At 35.0% G+C, this 23,418-nt stretch overlaps 1 protein-coding gene across 9 annotated transcripts in view; it reads right to left on the reverse strand.

Annotated features, from left to right (window-relative positions):
* The window catches only part of Ih (hyperpolarization activated cyclic nucleotide gated potassium channel Ih), a 51,225-nt gene extending 28,982 nt beyond the window's left edge, over positions 1-22,243 (reverse strand). For 2 of the 9 annotated variants that reach the window (XM_070108661.1, XM_036357504.2), the window contains exons 1-2: positions 20,711-21,578; positions 8,604-10,832 (exon numbers count right to left, since the gene is read on the reverse strand). In XM_070108661.1, coding sequence (XP_069964762.1) covers positions 8,604-10,832; positions 20,711-20,778 — 2,297 coding nt within the window. In that variant the 5' untranslated portion in view covers positions 20,779-21,578. Of the gene's footprint in view, positions 1-8,603; positions 10,833-20,710; positions 21,583-21,700 lie in introns of those variants that run through there. The other 7 variants (XM_036357519.2, XM_036357539.2, XM_070108660.1 and 4 more) reach the window with 6 other exon arrangements.
* Between the last annotated feature and the right edge of the window lie 1,175 nt (positions 22,244-23,418).

The raw sequence follows: 23,418 nt of genomic DNA on the forward strand, positions 1-23,418 counted from the left end.
TCACCCCCAAAATGGCGAAATTTTTAGTGGAAAATAAGAGTTCACACTTTAAATGGCCGCCAAAAATTTTTAAATGAAAAAAAAATTATCAGAGAACGTTGGGGGGGAAGATTTGATCATAATTTAACTAATTTTTCTTGCTTTTTTTTCGGGTAATTTCCAGCCGAGTTATGGTGAACACCGCAAATTGTATTTTTTTCTCAAGACTTTCTGGGGGAAACTCTGTTACCGGCTTATGCTTCAATATTCCTGCATTAAAAAAATTACCCTATATTGTCGAAAGTATGCTCAATAATCTACATAAGGTCCGAATCCATATTTAAGAAAAAAATTCACATTAAACCTTTTGGGGGGCGGGACCACGCCCACTTAAAAAAAATTTAACTGCAAATGCCCCTCCCTAATGTGATCCTATATACCAAATAACAGTCCTGTATCTTATTGTGGAGCTTAGTTATGGCAATTTATTTGTTTTTGATTAATGGCGTTTTGTGGGCATGGCAGTGGTCAGATTACGCCCATCTGCAATACCAACCTTACGATACCAAGAAACATGCGTACCAGGTTTCATAAAGATATCTCAATTTGTACTCAAGCTACAGCTTGCACAGACGGACGCACGGACAAACGGACAGACAGTCACCCGGATTTCAACTCGTCTCTTCATCCTGATCATTTATATATGTATATATAACCCTATATCTAACTCGATTAGTTTTAGTGATACAAACAACCGTTAGGTTTGCGTGTTGCGAGAGTATAAAAATGTAGCAAAAGGGTTCAACTTCAATGTTTGACAAAACCGAATGAATTATAATCAAATTTGGTAGCTTATTAACTTACATTATAAGCCATACACTCAATCAAGTTTATAACCACATTTTAATTACCGTCAGTGATAATTATATTAAAATCATCTTTAAATGCGATACATCTGATATAAGTCCAACTGAAATTCTAAATGTAATATATTGAGTTGATGTGGAAAATATCAACCAATTCCATTGTAATTCAGCGCTAAACCACATAATTTTTAAGAAAACTTGTCCACTTAATTTCACTAAAATACCACCCTAAACGGTTAAAAGACAGGTGAAAAAGTTTTACGGAGTATATTGGCGATAGAGAAAGTTACGGGCTGATTGCATTACTTTTGACATTGCTCTGGTATACTCGAGAATATATTTTGAAGCAACTTTATATAATACATAAATAAAGCGAAAATCCTTATAAGTAGTGTATGGGAGTGGGGGTAGTATTGACCCAATTTTATCAAATTTTGCAAATATCACATACTATTAACATTCTACAGACTAATAAAATGCTCCCAGAATTTCATTAAGGTAGCTCACATACCATCACCAATCATATGGAGTAAAGTCAGCCGAATGTTCAAAAATCCTGATATAAGTTATATTGGGGCTAGGTCAAGTTTTCTTCCAATTTTATCCGTTATAAGCACCAAAAGATACCGTGGTCAGATTAAAACACGATCTCTAATTTTCATTGAGACAATTCACATATTGGCCGATATTTGCGGAATTCATTCACCCGGAAGTGCAAAAATCTTTATATTAGATATATGGTGGCTAAAGGATGTATTGACCCGATTCAACCCATTTTTGACATATCTCACATATTCACCGATATTATTATGATGTAGAAATGTCAGAAGAACGTACCGAATTTGGTTGAAATCGATCGAGGTGGTACCGAGATATAGGTTTTTCCCTAAAGGTGGGCGGTGCCACGCCCCTTGTCCAATTTTTGTTTTGGCTCCTATAAAGTTTAAATGTTACGTCCTATGTGTAAAATTTAAAGACATTGCCTTATTTATTTAATGTGTTATCGAACTTATAGTAGTTTTAATCCAAACCGTTATATGTGGGGTTATCATCTGATTTCACCCATTTTCACACTGTCAGTCGGGGTGCTAAAAACATTTGTCCTGAGTGAATTTGGTTAATACAGCTTTAGCGGTTTTTACGAAATCTTTTAATCTGCAGATGTCCCTCCCTAATGCGATTCGTTATATAATAGTATTGTATCTTATTGTGGAGCTTAGTTATAGCAATTCATTGATTTTCGATTAATAGTGTTTTATGGGTGTGGCAGTGGTCTGATTACGCCCATCTACAATACCAGCCATCTTACAGCGCCCAGAAACATGTGTCCCAAGTTTAATCAAGATATCTAAATTTTTACTCAAGTTACAGCTTGCACAGACGGACGGACAGACAGTCAACCGGGTTTTAACTCGTCTCTTCATCCTGGTTATTTATATATATATATGTAACCCTTTTTCTAACTCGACTAATTTTGGGTGATACAAACAACCGTTAGGTAAACAAAACAGTTATACTCTGTAGCAACATGTTGCAAGAGTATAAAAATTCGCTAATGGATCAAAATATAAGATAATAAGTTAAAAGTTATTTTTAATCCTAAGAACGACGTAGGAAAGCAATATCTCGATTCAACGAGTACGTGTAATAGTTTATGAATTATTCGTAGCATGCTATACTTGTATGGGCAGAGAGTGTTGGTGTCCCTATTTCTCTGCTTGACATCACTTCCACCCAAAAAATATAGTTGACGGGGCAAGATAAAAAATCTGTTGGGACTTGTGGCAAACGTTCTCTACCGGTACCATATAAAAGAATGCATATTTTAGGATAAATTTGTGATAGGAGAGGGATTCACGACCCCGTTAAAAGGAAGGGATGAAAAATGTGATGATTCACAATCAAATAAAGCAAGGAAATAAGTATATATTTAAAATTTATAGTTAAACGGTAGGCAAGCATATACAAAATTACTCATAGATATCTTGAATTAATTATATGGTAAACATTGAAAGATATAAACCTCAGAGAGAGACAAAATGTGTTTTTTAATACAATAAATATTTATTTTAAGTATGGTATCTATACTCGCATGTATGTTAATATAATTTTGTATATTGTCTTGGGCGGGGAAAGAGCAAATCTACTTTCGTTTGGTATACAATGCAATACAAATTTGTATGTATGGTACTGCGAAATTAGACGTTTTTATACTCTCAATTTTTTAAAAATGGGTGTGGCTGCCCTCTAATAGGTTTCACGTGCAAATCTAGTATACTCTTGTTCACCTAACGGTTGTTTGTATCACCCAAAAAACTGGTCAAGCAATTTTTGAGGTATAGGATTTCACTGAAAAGTGGGCGATATCTCATTTTTACTCAAGTTATCGCTTACACATGGACGGACAGACAGTCACACGCAATTCAACTATATATACATATACAATATATATAACTCCATATCTAACTCGACTAGTTTTATGTGATACAAACAAAAAAGTATTATACCCTGTAGCAACATGTTGCGAGAGTATAAAAACGTGAGAGCGAACATAAACATGTTAAGATGTTACCATTTAACTAAGAACGGTTACGATTTAAAAATCGGAATAAATCCGGTTCCGTTCCGGTTACGTAGACCCTACTGTCGTGGGAAGGGCTATAAAGTTGATATTTTTACCTGCTTATACAAAATCTGTTTACCATTTAACTCACACTCACATATTATTTTTAATGCCATAAAGTTGATATTTTTACCTGCTTATACAAAATCTGTTTGTCAGCTACTGTAATGTCACTACAGATGCAAATTTATCAAACATATCGTATATTGACTAGAGTAGAAGACGTTTCAATTTTCAAAACATTTGCCGTTTTTTGAGGCTGTTTATTTTATTAAGACTGCATGGGACAACGTAACAATGGAAAAACTTAAGAACACAAAAGCCCAGGATGCGAGTCATTTTAATCATGTTCTAAAGCACAAGATCAACCTCGCCGCATTTATAACAAATTCGTTAGTGACGACATTACTGGATTCCGTTACGTCCGAACTTTAAAAAGTAATTTTGAAAACTGTTTTATAAAACGGAATCAAGGATAGTTGCAAACTACGGTACAATTTTTCAATAATTAATTTCTTACTTGTCTTGCTTATTATTTGTGACATGTTGCGTTAAATACCCATTAAAACCATACCGGAGTTGGAGAAAAAAAATTTGAACAGGTGTTCTATTTTTCTACAATAATAAGTAAAGTAAAACAAACGGGAAGTCGAAAAGTTAACTAGACATATGTACACAAAGATGTATGTTGAATTATTTTCGTACATACCAATTTCAAACACATTTAAAATGGTATCTACCTCTATCGAACAAGTTTTAGAAGTTATTAGTCAGGGATAAAGGTATGCCCAACTTATTCCAGTGTGAGACCGCCTCAAAATTTGCATTTTTTATAACATTTTGCATTGTAGATCAGTCAAAATAAAATATGTTGGGCATTTAAATTAAAACACCCAACATTTCTTAAGATTAAAAATTATTATATTATACATATATATTTAAATTCTTGTTGGTGATTTTGTGATATATTAAAACAACTATTTGTGAACATTCAATACTTAATCAAAAGAATAAATGTATTAGCTCCCAATTATTAAATGTTTTTTAATTTTCAATTGAAAATTAAAACTACTTATTCTCAAAAATGAAAATACAAACTTTTTTAATTGAATTATAAAACGTAAAACTTGAAATAGATTATATTTATTTATAAAATACGTAAGGCTCGAAACTAAGAAGTTACTAATAGGTCGTGGAAAGATGAGAATGAAGTAAAACCATTTCGCGCCTCCAGTTCGTTTGAACAACTGCTATAGTTTCCTCTATTCACTACTCTCTAGCGCGTAGGCGAATCGATTTGAAATATACTTACTTATGAATATTATTTGATTGCGGCAGTCTGAGATTTTGGTAAAATTAACTATATTTTTTTAATAACGTAAATGTATTTAGACGAATTTTTTGTAGAAAATTATTTATATCCGATTTTATCCACAGAAAATCCCCCGCTGAACCCTCCCCAAGGGTGTCGACTGGTAATAGATACCACAGTAGCACAACGCAGACATGGACGAGCTGGTAACAGTTCACCGCTGATATGGTGAGGTATCTAGCTAAGGTCAGACTTACTACCTGGGTGTTGGTTGCACCTCAATAGCACAGCAACCAGGTAGAGAGTCTTACTATGGTAGGGGATACAACAAGGGCTGAATCAAGGTATCTTGTGACCCGTACCGAGGATCAACCTAGCTGGGCCTTATAACTAACTCGCGCCCTACGTAATAAGGCAGCCTTACTTGCGTAGCGGTAAGCGGATTTAAAAGAGTCCGGATCTATGGTAAAAAATCCGGAAGGAGCTATTAGCTCCTCGAAGAGAGCAGCGTTAAAAACGAGCTCGAGAACAGCTAGTGCACTGACAGGAGCGAAGCTTGGTCAGGACGCAAAGGTAGTCTCAAGCAAGGGAGATGTAGCTAAGGCTAGCTCCGGCAAAGCAACAACACTAGAAGCAGCCAGTACCAAACACTGTAGCCAAAGCGTGGCTGCTAAGCATGAAAAGAGGGGAGATGCCAAAAGTGCAGCTAATAAATGTGCATCTGCCAGAAAATGGTCAAGATTTAAGGTTAAAGACCCAAAGAAAGCAAGGTATTCGGAAAAGCAACGTGTTGCCTTCCTGCTAAGAAAAGTGCAGCTGCAACAGCTAACCAAGGAGGAGCTACCGAAAGAGCTCACGGAGTCCATCCTGCAGTCTTGACAGATTTAAAACCAAAAGACTGAAAACTAAGGGCGTGACGCCCGCAAAATCATTTGCTGATGTGGCCCGGAAATCCCGATCGATGGAAAAATCCCCAGAGCCCAATGGAAATGGGTGCAAGCTGCGCTGACAAATGTGACGCTGGAGGTGGCCGGGTCTGCCGCTATATCTCGGAGCCAAATTGGCAGCGGTGGACAAAAATTACATCCCGTCCAGACCAAGGACCAGTCGGACTAGATTATGCAGCTCATAAGAGCTTGCAATCCGAATCTGCCTCCGAAGGGGTGCAAATATGTTAAGGCCTTCGAGGACCGCGAATCTGACATGGAGACCAGATGCAGATTCTGTTACTGCTAACTAAGGAATCCATCGAACCGCTGGCGAAAAGTGGAGGGGAAGAGAGGGATAAGAATAACGACCTACAAGTCGGACGCCGATACTGCTTACCTCCGTCCTCGAGTGATATCGATAGTTTAGAACAAGGTGTGTTTTCTTCCGAGTCTGAGAGAGAGCTCTTGAGCGACTCTCAGGAAGACGCAGATAAAACAATTGTTAATGCATCATTTAAAAATTAATCTACATCACAGCAAACTAGCCAAATAACTGCGTAGCAATAGAACAGCGTGAGTTTGTCCTCATTCTGGAGCCATGGGTTAGTGGAGGGCGCATTTGCGAACTGAGGACACCGAATTATAAGCTATATATGACAAATTGTGAAGGAAACGTCAGGGCATGTATAATGGCAAAGAAAAACCTTAACGTTTTTATGTTACACCATTATAGCACCCATGACACAGCAGTAGTAAGCTGGGAGACAAGCGGAAGTTGCTACGGGCTGGTGTTAGGTTATATGTCATACGATGACGAGCAAGTACCATCTCAGCTGGTAAAAGAGTTGGTACGGGACAGCGAGGCACCCAAGTGCATGATTATACTTGTATGTGACTCAAACGAGCACCACACAATCTGGGGCAGCACAGACGTCAATGATAGAGGTGAGTGTCTCTGTAATTACTTGCTAGGAACTAAACTTCTGTTTTGGAGGAAGTATACCCTCGTTTATTACAAGAAACCGACAAGAAGTATTAGATATTACACTTGTGTCGAAAGAACTGATAAATAGATTAACCCAATGGAGAGTTCTTAAAGAACACTCCTTTTCGGACCACCGCTACATTGAATGCTCAATAGAAGAGGATGTAGATAAGGTAACGACAAGCATTAGAGATGGCTTGTCCAATAACACGTAGTAGGGGTAGAATTAGGGCAAATATACCTGGTGATCTTCCGTACTTAAGAACTTACAAAAGGATTGCAGGAAGCAATTTAATTTAGCTAAACTCTCCCAAGGAGAAGAGGAGTGGGTAGTACAACCTCTTAAAGACATATAATCAAATCAACGTAACCAGAGGCCATATTCCCGGCTCAGTTACAGCAATATCAGAGCTACATAATAACCTGGTTAACGACCATACTAAAAGGAGCATTGCAATTAAATTACATTCTCTCATTATGGAGGAGGGTCAAGGTGATATATATACCAAGAGCGGGTAAAAGCTCATACACTAACCCAAGGGATTTCAGACCAATTAGTCATTCTTCATTTCTATTAAAAACACGGGCAAAGCTAATAGAAGTACACCGAACACTCTCGCTAACCTTATGCAAATAATATTAAATTACATACATACATCGTTGGGCCGTATCGTGCGGACAAAACTTGAATGCTAGTAAGACAGAGCTAGTATTGTTCACTGGGAAACACAATATTTTCATTTTTAATTTACCCAATACAGATTTTTTTTATTCATATTTTGATATTGATTATATTCTATATTTTCTTTAAACATTTTTCATAAACCCGTATTTTGGTAATACCTTTTGTACTAATATTAAATCTGTATAAATATATTAATCACAACTATAACTCTCGTATGCACGATTTTAAATATCCTAATGTATGTACGTATGTATATATTGTATATACGCAGATTTCACCTTGCAATTTTTCAGCTAGGAAGGTTTTTAGGCTGCAAATCGATTTTTATTCTATATTTAATTTGATTTCCGCAAATCCAAACCTGTATATGATACATGCATCATGTATGCATACATACTTATTTATATTAGGCATGAATTCTTTCCACAATTATTTACACACAATTTTAGCAATCTACGTTTAATCACTAGAGAACAAAGCATTTTATATTATTTTTCACATTATCCATTTTCGAAAAAGAAATTTGTATGCTTTAAATATTGACTTTTGGCATAGTTGCACGATGTAGTAACATAAGTACATATGAATGTATGTATGTATATACATACATATATTTTGTATGTCTGTATATGAAACCACAAAAAGTTCTGCTTAAATAATTGGTGTCTCAAGTGCCAAACATTTGGAGCTTTTAAAAGTAAAAGGAATACTAACTTTGATATTTCGGTCCAACTGTCTTTTGTTTAGAGCAGCCACTGGACTACTGGCTGCCTTCGCACGCTCACACGTGCTACGAAAGGCACCAAATGATATCTAGGGGTCAGAGCTGTTAGCTACTGATGTTTGTAAAGTTTCTTTTCAGTTCGTTTACATGTGGAAGTACATTTACAGTATAATAATTGCGAGTACAAGTTCGAGTACGAGTGTGGGTACCTGCATACATAAATATATAAGTGGAAAAAGTCCACTGATTCATAACCTTAGGTACCTACATAAACATGTGTATAAATAAGTTTTCAAAAGTTTACTGGAATTTACAGATTATGTATGTTTTCAAAAGCACATACATATGGGCATATGAAAATAATAGTTTATAAAACCCATTTGACGTTGCGGTATGTATGTGTATAAATATATAAGCATTTATACAATACATAAGAACATAAGTATGTGTGTAAAGATGTAGTATATTAATATGTATCGTGTATACACATCCATACATACCTCTCATTTAATTTGTTATTCTTCTGGCGCTTAATGTGTCTTCGATTGAAACTGTTCGTGCACGAATTGGATGTGGATGTTGGTTTTATTAGAACGGAATTTTGTAGCGATGTGGACGTCTTTGCCGTTGCCGGGCCCACGCCTGCACTGGCTACAGTCGATGTCGACTCGCACGTGGCCTCGTTAGCTGAATGTGAGCCGCTATTGCCGTTACCGTTATTGGAAGAATGCGTATAATCAGTTGGGGCGCTAAGTTGTCGATTAAACGCCGCCTTCCGTCGACGACTTATGTCCGTCAGACAATATTTGTTCAGATGTCCATTACTCGATAGCGAACTTTTGGGCGAAGTGGCATAAGGATGTGTACCCGCAGCGGACACGTGCAGTTTGTTGCACGAATTCGTGCTAACACTTAGCTTGTTGCCGTTGTCGTTCAGATTGCAGCTTTTATGGTTGTTGGATGCGGCCTTTGGATTCCTATGCGTCGATGGCGTTGGTGTGAGTGTACAGCTATAATCTTTCGAAGCGCGTTTAATTGAAGACTGATGTCGATATGTGGGATGCGTTCGAACCGAACCGTTAACGAGGCACTGTTGCTGTTGCAGATTTCTGCTAAGCGATGCAACTACTGGCTGCTGATCGAGGAGTTGTTGCTGTTGCTTTCGACTTCCTGCAATCGGCCGGGAATCCGTTCCACTACCAATCGTTTCGAATTGTCCTGCCTGCGGTTGTTGTTGCTGTTGCTGCTGATATTGATATTGCTGCAAGTGTTGTTGGGAGTTTTTCTTCTCGACTAGATATAAATTGAGGTATTTATCTCCTGGATGAAGGGAATTATCAGAAACCGCATTCGATTTGCTTATAATTTGACCCTTCTTTTTAGCCGTACGGTTTTTCAGCGACAAGTTGCGTAGTTTCTTCGATTGTTCCTTAATCTTGTTGGATCTGAGGAATGAGGGGCTATTAGCGAGACACTTGAAGATATATGTCTTATTAACTAACTGCTGCTTATCACCGTGCTGCGCATGTTGATCAAAATCACTTTTTAAATTCGAAAAATACTCAGCTTGCTGTTTCGCATATATATTACAATCGCTGTAATGTGGCTTCAGTGGCGAACAGTGAGTGTTTAAAGTGTCGTTGATGCTAACGGCACCGTCGCCGCCGCCACTTTCACCGCTTACGGTGTTACAACGAGTTATTGGATCGGAATTGCTGAAATTATGAACGACTATATGCTTGAAGTCGTCATTGAAGTCGTTGCCGTAACTTGTGCTATTACTATTGGTGGTGGCGTAATTAGTGTAATTCTTATATGCGTCACATACGGTGGACGGACCACCGCCTTCTTCTCCGACGACGTCACTTCCACCACCACCACTTCCACCCCCTCCGGCGTCGGCACCAGTTCCCGCACTGATATTACTTTGATTGCTGTAATTACTGTGTGTGCAACTAATTGGACTGTTTGGCACTCGTGTTGAATTGGCAATACAGTCCAATTGTTGTTGTTGGTGTTGTTCAGTATCACTATTACGCTCCCTGGCGGTTAAGGTCAGACCATGCAGTTGCCCGCTATAACTGCTGTCGTACGAATGCTGTTTGGAAACGCCGCTAATACGACTTGATAGATATTCGCTCTGCAACGATCGCTGATCATCACCACCCCCACCACTAATGCTGCTGCTGATGCAACCCGCACTGTGTCCAGTGTGGCCAGTACTCAAGTAAGTAACGTTGTAATCAGTATAATCGGCGTTTTGGCTGTCGAGCAATGATTCACTGTCGGGATCACCAGAACTGTGGCCCGATCGCTTTTTCGATGACTTAACCGCAACAGCTGATGTGGCACATTTCAGTGATTCGCAACTGCAGGAAATAAATTTGTGTAATGTGTTGGTGTTAGCGTTGGTATTGGTGGTCTTGATATTGGTATTGGAATTGCTGTTGGCGTTGGTGTTGGTGTTGGGGTAGTTAAGGGACGACGACGATGGCGCGACTGCACCGTTTCTATTACTTGTTGTGTTCTGTTCCGATGCGTTCGAAACACCGATATTATTTGAGATGTTGTGTGCGCTCGTGAGGTTGATCAGAGACTGTCGCAATAAATGCGGATGGGAATGTTGTTGCTGTCGATATTGTTGCTGTTGCTGATACAGACGCTGCTGATGTTGTTGATACGGTATCTGTTGCTGTTGTTGATCGCTGTTCAAGTTTTCTCTGCTATCGCTGGAAAAGATACAGAAATGGAAAGCAGCATTGGTGCAAGTACGAGCCCGATTAACTGTTACAACCTAATACATACATACTTACATATTATATATGTATATGTATATATAGGTTTGTACATTTTGGATTTACATACTACATAAGTATATGTATTTAAGTAAATACCAAAGAGTACATAGATATATATATATAATTACATATGTGTTTATATGGATAACCGAGATAAATTGTGTATGTGAGTACATTTGCATGTGCATTCTATGCCTGTATGAGTATACCATACGAATATACATACTATATATGTATATACATACATATATAGTTTTGTATAATAAAAGTGGAAATTAAAGCATTGGCATTCTACATTTAAAGCAATTATCCGGAATAAGCAATGAACAAAATACTCTATGCTGAATAGATATTGAAAGCGCTTTCATTAGTAATAGCTTTGTGGAATGTGTCTATAGAACTGTAGAGTGTCAATATGTACGAGTACATGTGCCAAATGTATTGTATGTAGTTCTATCGATCATTCTACTCCAATTGTGTGTTGATGGGAGAGGCTGCGGAGAGGAGTTTTTCAGTTGCATAGCTACAGGCTTGAACAATCATTGGTTCCCGAATGAATGCTACCCATAAAAAATATAAAAAATCTGCTTTGTAAGTACCAGTTAACACCCGAAATCTTTTGTCGCCCAAACCGGCTATTTGCAGACGAGGAAAGACGAAGGAACCGTGCCGCTCGTGCTCGGGCGCGCTTTGTTTATCAGACTATGTTCAGACGAGGAGGTTTTGTCGCCTAAACCAGTTTTTGTAGCCGAGGGGACGACAAGGAAACACGACGTTCCGTGCTGCTCGTGCTTTAGTGACACGTTCTCTGTTCTTGTTCGTAGCAATTCGCTACACAATTCCGTATTCCATTTCGTTATTAAATGCCCTTTAATGGTAGCAATAGTGCTCGATTTCAAATAAAAATTGACATAATGTTCGAAAATTTTAATATTATTATATATATTTTTTTATATAATATGCAAATATAAAGGCAAATATGGATAATATAATATAATTGTTTTAGAAAAGGGTGAATAAGGATGCAAATTAGATCATCCAAAATATTTTTGTGCACCGCGTAGAATAATTTAAGAATGTGATTGTTTGTGAATTGTTTGACTCAAGTTGTCGAACTCGTGTCGGGGTAGTTAAGGGCCGACAATAATGAGCATCAAAAGCTTACGAGTGTGAACGCAGTCTAACTAAACGGAGCTTATATGAATATTCGAATATATTTGTGTGTATGTAAATACATATGTATGTTGTCATGTGTATGAAAACACAATGATTTGGGAGGCGAAAACGTCGTGAGAGAAATGAGCAAGCGATTATGAGAGTGTAGGTATAATGCACATACATGTACCTATGCCGTTGCGACGAGACGAGTTGAAGTCGAAAAGCTGGCGTCTAAATATTTGCCACAAAACGTAAGCCATAAATTAATATTTGTTGAAAACAGATGAGGAAGCAACATACGTTCGTATGTATGTCCCAATACCGATCATTGCTCTCTCTGTCTACTTTACGCGATTCAAACACAAATTTGCTTTATTATCCATAGCTTTTTGGGGTCCGCTGCCGCTGCTCTTTGCATCTTATCAATTGTTTAACGAAATTCCTTAGTAAGAGCAAATTAAATTTAAAATAAATTTATACCCAGGAATGCTCTACTATTTATGATATAATAGAAATAGAACAAACAATTTTCTTTCCAATATTATAATTTGGTCCTTAAAATAAAAAGCTGCTTTCAATTCCGATCCTTCATTTGACTCATCAAATTGTGAGATCACTATCAACAAAGTTTGACGAGTACCATGCAAATGGCCGTCGAACCCACCTAAGGAGTGCTGTAAAATTTATTTTGTTGTATTTTCCTTTATTGCTAATTATAGAATACCAGGGTTAACCATAACTTAAATGTTATGATATGTGATATTTTTGGTAAACACAACGTACTTTACAGGTAGTATTGGCCCGATTTTTATCTACTTTTGGCATTACCACATATTATTAACAGTAAAATATGATGTGAGTTTCATTAAGATTATTTCCATACCATCACCAATATATAAGAAGTAAAGTCAACCGGATGTTTTTAAATCTTGATACTAGTTTTATGTGGGTAAGGGCAAATTTTCACTCGATTTTATCCATTTTAGGTACAAAATACAATATTATTAGAAAAAATCGCTCACTTAATTTCATTGAGATAACTCCTTTATTAGTTGATATATGTGGGATAAAGTTGCAAAATCTTTATATTAGGTATTTTGTGGCTAATAGAAGTATTGACTCGATTCAAACAGATTTACCATTGCCACGAAAGAATTCTCTCCAAATTTCAATAATATGTTTTACACATTGACTGATATTTCCGGTAAAAAGTCAACCATAGATACTGGGGTCTGCATACTTCTTATCTGGGGGCTTGAACAGTTATGGCTCGATTTAGGTAATTTTTAGGCTTGAGATGGAATAGCTTAAAGGCACCATTTTGTGCAAAGTTTTATCCCGCTACATTCAATGGCGCTTGATTTGTATACTGTAAAGTGAAAGAATCAGATGAAATTTAAAGTTGTGTTGTATGAGAAGTATGTAGGTGTAGTAAAATAACTTTTTCACACTGTAATATAAGATTATCAGGTTATAGGCTATTTACTGAATTTGGTAGAAATTGGCTCCCTGAGGTATAGGATTTCACCTGAAGGTAGACGGTGTCACGCCCATTGACCAATTTTTATACCGCCTTCTATGAAGCCTTTCCCTACCATCTTATTTGTAAAATTTAATGATTCTGACGTATTTATTTAGTGATCTATTAACTTTTTAGTAGTAATCAACATAACCGTTACATGGAGAGTGGGCGTAGATATAATCCGATTTCATCTATTTTAACATTGTCAAAGGAGGTTCCACAAAAATTTTGGCTTGAGTAAACTTGGTTGAAATAGCTACAATAGTTTTGGAGATATGTACATTAAACATATTAGGGGGCGGGGTCATGCCCACTTTTAAAATAAATTTCTCCCCATAAGTGCCCTCAATACTTCGCCCTTCACTACTGTATCAAATAATAGCTTTGTATCTTAATTTGGAGTACTATGGAGTAAAATTCTTTTCTACCTTACATATGTATCGGATAAGTAATATTTTTACTTTCCAAATGTAGAAACAAAACAAACTTCTTGCTCTGATATTTCAATCGCTGTGATCAATGATCATTTTATCATAAAGAGTGTTAACTCAGTTAACAGCAGCCCGCCCTGTTTCTCAACAATAAGCAACTCAGTCATTGAAAATTTCCGCCCAGGTTGTAACAAATGAAAGACGATTGGGTCTAAAAGGCTATTTGTTCATGTACACACGGTCAGAGTTTGTTCAATTCTACTTTAGTCGCATTGAACAAGAATCCTTGGTATTCGTAATACTCGTAACCGACTATTGAACCTGGGAGCACCAATAATGATTTCGGTGTTTCCAATATAATCAGACATTGCGCACTCAACAAAAAGCTCATAAAGAACATGAAATATTGACGAAACATACCATTTACAAATATTTATTATTGGATCTAATAGAGATAAATGGTTTAGGAAATCCGAAATTTAAACGTAATTGATATTTATTGTACACTGAATAGGGCATATAATGTTACAAAGTTTTCAACAGCCAGATGGAAACGTGGGTTCTTCGACGAAAATATATATATACAGACATATAAATAAATCCCTTGACATGCTGAGTCAATTTAGCCATGCCCATCTGTCTGCACATAAGCGAACTGGTCCCGCAGTTTTGAGATATTGAATTAAACCTTTGCTTTTCTCCCCAGGAAGCTGGTCATTTGTCGCAACCGCCGATATTGGACCATTACAGCATATAGCTGCCAAACAATCTGAACAATCAAAATGAAGTTCTTTTTTGGTTGACGAGATATCTTTAACAAATTTAGCATGGATTATTGTCCAAGACAACGATAAAATATTTCAAGAAATTTTCCAGATTGGGCCATATGCTATATTTAGTTCTTGTATGAAAACATCTTTATTTGTGAAGAGTATTCGTTGCGACCGGAGTTAACGTTTGTATGATTTTCTCAGCAGTTTCAGAATCGATGCTGACTTTTCAACCTGCCATTGTTTAATTTATAAACATTCAAACTGATTGACACCATATTTCACGGTGTACTTTAATTTATTTTTCTTACTGAAAAAAAACATTATTCTATTTGCAATGTACAAAGAAATATGACCCTTATAACCAGTTTACTGACTTGCTTGTTTACTAGAAGGCGAATATTTCGGATATTAATCAGATCAGTCTCCACTCAATTTGTTTACGATGGTGTGCTCAATTTGTATTACAAATCAAAACCCTTTACACTTATTATTATTATTTTTTTCCAAAATTAAATACCATCGTATTAACATACAATATGAGAGAGAAAATACTTAAATTTATGCAAAAGTAATAAAAATTGGTTTCATGCTATATAAAAAATTCCTTTTGGATATGTGTGTGAGTGGGAAAATTTAGTACGCGAATAATTGAGCATAATTGCAATTTTTTGTGATATTCAATACAGTCTAAGCAAATATGATTTTTTACGTATATTGTATATATTCATATATTACTTTAACGATATCTATCTTGTCTATAGATTTAACTTTTTAAATATACTTGTATGCTATTTATTATTATTTTGTTATGGCACTAAAAGCTAGTTTTGTTTTCTATTTTGTAGTTTAGAAATGTGAAAAGTTTAATTATTTGTAGATTAAATTGTCTTGAACCAGTGTGTTGTGAGAAACTGTTTGAGTAAAATAAAAGGTGATGGGTAAAATAATTGAGATAGCTGGAGAAGATTGGTTCGAAATTAATTATTTCTGATTCCGAGGAATAATAAATAAAATGGTAGATCATGCCAGAAGTACAAAAAGTAACATTTTTTTGTGGGAATGTTTAATTATACTACTGAAAAAATATTCGAAAATGCTTAATAATATTAGAAAGTTGTAAAACGTGCTAAGGAACTTCGTGCTTAAAGGACGAAGGTTTGAGGAAAGTGATATATCAAAAATCACATACTGTCGAATAAAGATTAGATAAAGGTTATTACTTACAGAGTGAAATATGAATATCCTGTACATAGTAATGCTACTATAATATTAATATATTTGCTTTAGTTTATCCCATGTAAATTGGGTACGAGTTAATAAATAACGGTACACATGCGGTTTCTTATATTTATCGTAATATTCTTGCCTTACGACCTTGTGTTTAATTACATACCGCAGGTATTAGATAACGACTTTACTTGCTCAATAAATGTATGTATTTTATTGCTTTTTATGTCTTCACGATGAACGATGAAGGAACCTCACTTCTGCAAACTCTATAATATAAGATTTAAGAAACAATTAAACTCTTTTTCTAACGCAATTGTGTTCGGACTATGCTTTAAGGGCTATCTGATTGAGCTATTTGAGTAAAGGAATGTGTCCTTTAACATTATATTAATGCTTGTAAATTAGTCAGTTTTATTAACAGAAACTATAATTGGGATATAGAAATCGGGTTAATCTCTTTAAAAACCACGAAATATTAAATAAAATGGTTTAGTGAAATTTAAGTGCATTGGACTCTAAAATGAATTGACGCTTATGTAGTGATTTTTTTTAATGCAAGCAGGACTAAAATAAAGATACCCTCGGACAGTCTTTTGTAATGATAAAATTTGAAAAAATATGTTAGGCATTTACTGCATTGTAGATGTGTATAGGTAAAAGCAATTATGTATGTACGAAAGTAGTTATTATATCAAATGGAAGGAAATGTATCTAACATATTACCGTTGAATTATAAAGTTTTAGTAAAAATATTGCTTGTGGTATAAATATACATATTATATTGCATAACGAGTATATCAGAAATAGCTAAGGTACATACATACATTTACGTATGTAAGGTTGTTTTTAGATAGGATTTGAAGAATAGTAAAAATAATGATAGAATATGCAAAAATACTGAAGCCAACTAAATCATATTAAAGCTTTCAATATGGGAGTTAGAGGAGGCGTAAAAAGAATTTATATTGAAAATATTTAAAATAATCTGTCAATTTGTACCTTAATTGTTATCCTTATACCAATCCTGAAAACATGGTAAGACACAAAATTATTTACTTTAGATATTTTTCCTCAATAAACTTTACTTATGTAAGTGCGATGGTGTGTGAATAGATGTATATGTTCTTAATTCAAAAAGCGAAATCATATAATTACTTACTATTTAATATTAAGAATACAAAACTATCAATGAGTAATTGTCGTCGACTTGCTCTTACACGTTTTTGTAATCACGTACATAAGATTAACTAAAAGTGCGGGTTTTTATACAATTTTATATAACTTTTTTTTATACTCCCGCAACATGTTGCCAGAGAGTATACAATAATATTTTCGTTCACCTAACGGTGTTTTGTATAGAGAGATGTATATATAAATGCTCAGGATGACGAGACGAGTTGAGGACTGATTGACTCTCTGTCCTTCTGTCTGTTCGCTCGTCCGTGTAAGCGTTGTTTCCTTAACCACTAGCTGTATATGAATGAAATCTGTCCAAACCCAAACCTCTAATATAAAGGTGTCCGCGGCTCCAATTACTTTTCCATCTTATACCGACTATTTTAAATTTCATCCCTTGGGTTGAGTATACAACTCATCGTATATCTCAACAGAAGAATAAGATTTTAGTAAGCAGCATTAAATCATTTGGTAACAAAAAATTTGGATACCTTCATGTACTTTTCCGCAACACTTATATGGTGAATATAGAGATTTGTGTTAGTTAGATTGATTCTAATATAAATACATATATAGGACTAAGTGATTATCTATATGACATATGCTTAAATTAGATACCAAATATGATTCTGGTCCATTTACGATTTCGTCGAATAACGAATATTGAATTCGTTCGCAACCTTTTTAAATGTTTTGAAAATTTGTCCCGGCTTTGATCATTGAAAATTGCGAGAGTATAAAATGTTCGGTTACATCCGAACTTAGCCTTCCTTACGTGTTTATAGTAAACTAGTATATTAATGTGCATATGTATGTGTGTATGTATAACATCATAATAATATTTTTATTATGAATATTCAAGAGAATTATTAAAATATATGCATTAATTAATTACAATTTATTTTTCTTTTTTAAGTTTTATTTTATATATAAATAAAAATTACAATTATCAATAAGTTCTATTTAGGAAACTTCCTTAAAGCTGATACAGATGACAAAGGCGAGAGAGTTACCGACTATGATCAATGTTTTGCAACCAGAATTCTCTTGAAAAAATATTATAAAAGACAGTTTTCTAAATTAGAAATGAAAAACATCCTAACTGAGATTAAAATTTTTCCGAAAAAACTTTAAAATGAACATCTTCCAAGGCAAATGTCGATTGGCATAGTAAAATCTAAGGTGAGCAAGAATTTGTAGCTTCTCTCCGCGGATAGACTTGCTAAAAATTAATACTGGGATCTGAAAAAGAGGAAACATTTCAATGGAGAAAACTTTTTTTGTTCATCATCAGTACGCGGCACAAAATCAAAAATATATTTTTTTTAACTAACTTTTATTTTCATGGACCATTCTTTATTATATTTTGCATATTTGTTTACGTATTTGCATATTACGTACAGAAAATAGATACTAAATTACATTTCTCAACAAATATTTGAAATTGAATGCAACCTTTAATAGAATTGCAGCGAACTTTTACGAACAAGATCCGAAGTATTGCCCTAGCACGCAAGACTCGATGTCACCCCTTTTCCTACGTATGCCGCAACAACAGGTTGCAATACAATTTATGTAAGTCACTTTGCGTATTATTATACCCTGAACAGGGTATATTAAGTGTTCGAAGTTTGTCATTTGTCTGTCCGTCTCTATATAGGCGAACTAGTCTCTCAGTTTTTGAGATATCGCTATACTTCCTATCCTTTACTCTTCAAGTAGCTGCTTATACAAACTTAACGATCGGAATGAAGTGCTTGTATGGAAAACTTTTTCATTTAACGAGAATCAAAATTTGTTACTGATTATTCTTCAAGGCAATGGTACATTCTCCGAAGGAATTGTTCAGATCGGGCAAATAAACTGACTGATCAAAATCAAGTTCCTGTATAGAATCATTTGTATTTATGAAGGGAATTCTAGCTTTGGTGCAACCACGTTTTTTGCTATTTTTTGTATATATGTAAAATATATAACAAAACCTAGAAATTTGAGTCAAACATTAAACTTTTGCAAATGGTGGATCAGCTTTCTATTCGGATCGTTTATAGTATTTCGAAAACAAAAGATTAAAGAAAATCAAAGGGCGTAAATATTTAACCATGTAACGTCACTCTAAATTCAATTTATGAGTAATACTACTAAAAAGTAAGCAGCATGTTGAAAAAAAATTTTAATCACCTAGAACTGTTATGACCACATTCTGTTCATCTTTGATTTAGGTACATCTGTATAACACACTAGGATCTTAACCTTTCCTTCCTTTTTGGCTATTTTGCTTGAGAAACACAACATAAATTCTTCGGATTTGTGTGATATGTCATTTTCACAGTGTTTGATAGAAATAGCTGGGTTACCCACCTAATTTGGTTGAAATTGGTCGGATAGTTTCTGAGGTTTAGGATTTCACCCAAAGGCTGGTGGTTTTATACCCATTGTATAATTTTTACACCTCCTTATATAAAGCTTTTCTCTACCATCTTGTTTGTGAAATTTAATGCTTGTGGCGCATTTATTCAGCGAGTTATCACACTTTTAGTAGTTTCCAACATAACCGTTATATGAGGAGCTTGGTTATTATCTGATTTTACTCATTTTCACAGGGTAAGAAAAGGTTCTAAAAAGACTTCCTATCAGCAAATTTGGTTGAGCTAGCTTCAGCGGTTTGCAGTTTTACATTAAACCAGAGGTGTTCCTTATTACCGCGATCCCCCGTATCAAATTACAGTTCGGTATCTTAACTTAGTGCTTAGTTATGGTGTTTATAGGTTTTATTTTAATGACGTTTTGTAGTTGTGACAGTGGTCCAATTACGCCCATGCGCCATACCGATCTCTCTTGGGTGCCAAGGAACATATGTAGCAAGTTTCATCAAGATATCTCAATTTATACTCAAGTTATCGCTTGCACAGTCAGACGGACTGAAAAAAGTTACAAACATACAGGTGAAGCTAAAAAAAGCGTTATAAAAATGTTGTGAAATGTAATTGATTGTACCGAGTGAAAAAATCCTTGATTTTCTTGATCACATTTTCTTAAAACTAAAATTCTGATTTAGAGGACTCAAAACTTAGTAAGAATGAATCAATCAGCTAATTTGATTGGTTGATGGCCGTTATGATCAAAATAAAAATATAAAAACAACTTGCATTAAAATTTTAAGGTTTTTTGTGTTGTGGTATAATATTTATAGGCTGCTCCATATGTCCTTATGTTTATATGTGTTGCATTATTTTTTGCTTCACTAATCATAAAAATAGTACAACGAACCATCCACTAATGAAGCAAAAGCTTCTATTAAGAAACAACAATATCAATTATATTTACTTATTGAAATGTTTATGGTTGATCCGTTATATTTTAATGTGCAAATTTATGCCAAGATAGGTAATTGTTTCATACATGAATGTACATAGTATATGTGAATGTATGTATGTATGTGAAATGAAAAAGTTGTATTAATGCAAATTGTGAGTATAGCTTCAGTAGAATGAACACACACAGTACTGGATATCCTACCATTGATTGTTGGATGTTCCAAATGCTCCAGGTCCACTAACTCTGCGCTGAGTATGTTTAACGTGCATTTTATCTCCACAAGAAGCTTAGCGTGAACGATCGGTATGCGGGACACTGCTCACACTGCCAGCGCAGTTGTCTGTCACCATACCTTTCACTACTTTATTTTTGCTCGTTCACTTTTATAATTGCGTTGGCGAAACTTTTACGGTTTTGTCACTACGTACGTACGTGTTTGCACGAATATCCTTGATATATGTGTGTGTACAGAAACATATACATACGAGTACGTACTGCATATGGATTATTGACATGCGGAAACAAACATGTTATCGTATATTGTGCAGTGGGTATACTTTGTACGAGTGCCGAGGTAGGAGTTCACTTCATTTAGCTTTCCTCGGTTGAACGGTAGATGGGTGGTGGTGGGTAGGTGTCTGATTGGGTGGTAGTGTCGCAGATGCGCCAGATTCCATTCAACTTTGCACTTCCACTTTTTAATTGTGCTTTGCTTTTCAGTAGTCGTTCGACGCGTCCTCTATATTGTGGTATATGAAGATTTCGTTGCCGTTGTAGATTCTATTGTGGTTTTGGTGGGTACAGTACGAAAAACGAATATAAACTATACGTACTCGTGTAAATTTGTTATTTTACTATATATATAGATATAGTATATATATATATATATATGTATGTATATATGTATTACTTTACTGTAGAGCTGTAGGTACAATAGCACTTGAATTTCTAATGGGAACTGCTACGCACATATGTATGTTTTTACAATTATTAAATAGGCAGGGAGAGAGTATCGATGTTGCTAGTTACTACGGTAATTGTTACGTTTATATGTAAGTAATCAGTTAAGAATATTGGCATACTCGCTAATAATATTAATTACATACAAAATAAGTATTTGAGCGTTAAAAGTAATTGTGTGTTTTTTCTTTGATTGTAATATTAAAATTATCTACTTCATTGGTTAAATACCTTATTCGTTTACATTTATTTAAGTATTTTGCCAAAAGCAGTTACAATTCGTACACTAAGCGTACATTTCGTGTTGTAACAAAAGCTGTGGTAAAATCGGCACTGTAATAATTATATAACTTATGTTCTTGGCATGCTTCCTATTTCGAATTTCCGAAACACCGTAACATTTTCACACTTTTACCGCTGCACCGCGTTCTCGATTTTTTGGTATTTTCGGATTAAATATCTGCTTTATTTGAATTGTGAAAAACTTACGCGTTTCATAAAATTAGATTTGTAAATTTCGATTTGGGATTAGGAAATACTAGGGTGGCGATTTATGTTTTTTAATTTTTTTTTATACTTTTTGTTTTTTTAACGCTTTGAATTTCAAACAGGTACTTGGTTTTACTTTAATTTATAACTATTTTGGTAACTGCGCTGCTGCTGAATGAAGAATTTTATTTGATTATGTAATTGTTTTCATTTTCATTGAATATGAATGATGCACATTCACTTTCTTCGTCATCGCGAACAGTACTGCACATACTGTGATCTATACATATCTACGTAAGCATATCGGTATGCATATATGTATGTATATGTACATATATATTCATGAATTATATATACACATAAATACACACTTGTATCGAGCACCGAGCATACCGAAAAAAAAAACACTTAACACATCCTTCAGTTTCCCATTGTACCTAAAATTCCGATACTCAAAATGACTTATTGTACTCGTACACATGTACATACATACGGATGAATATACGTATATGTACGCATACGGGTCACTATGACTTTAAGTTTCAGGAGCACCCCTGTGCAGATGTACAGTGGTTCACTAAGTCGGATTCCTTTGCACTTTACATTTTGCAAATTTTAATTATATAATTACATCTTATTGCAGGCATAATTCACTTTTTTAACTTCTATTTTCAGCTTTTGGCAAACAATATTAAACGACAAGTCGACTTAAATAACATGTATTTTGTAAAATCAATGGTTCTCCTTTGACCTCTATTTCTTCACTCGGCTAGGATACATTTTTCGCAACATTTAAAAATGTGTGTGTTTAACGTAAAGCAATGATAATTTAACAATTAGCACATTTCTTCGAGCTGTTACACAATGAATTTATTTATTTAAGTCCGCTAAAATTTTTCTCTATATTTTTTATGTAACACTTTAGCAGCTTAGGGGAATTATTTAATCAAACATTTGATTTGATTAGCCTTTTATTTTCACTTTGACCTGAACTATTCAATACGGACTCCCCACTGTAAGTAAAGCTGTCTTATTCACGGGCGCATTGCTTTGACTTGTTATTCAACTTATCCATATGAAAATCAATAAAGAATGAGCATATCCTGTCGTGCGAAAGTTTAGTTGTCTTCTCCATGGCACTCGCCGAGAGAGTCAGGAGCACAGTTAGGTTGAGCTTTTCTCATTGCAACCGTGTTTTCTTTCATTCATAAAAACGAACGCACCCAATACCAAATCCGATTGTTATTTAGTGCCTAATCGGCAAATCGAAAATCAAAGCGCTTATATGCATGTGCATATGATTCGAAGTAATATAAATTAATTTCGAAAAAATATTATATGCATATGTAAGTTCATATATGATATAATATTTTCACAAGTGCGTTCTAATGCGCGATATGATTTTAGCCTTATTTGAAATTACTTTTAATCATAAATAGCTGGAATTATATTTAATCAAC

Source organism: Bactrocera oleae, chromosome 4, assembly GCF_042242935.1.
Source record: "Bactrocera oleae isolate idBacOlea1 chromosome 4, idBacOlea1, whole genome shotgun sequence".
NCBI lineage: Eukaryota > Metazoa > Arthropoda > Insecta > Diptera > Tephritidae > Bactrocera > Bactrocera oleae.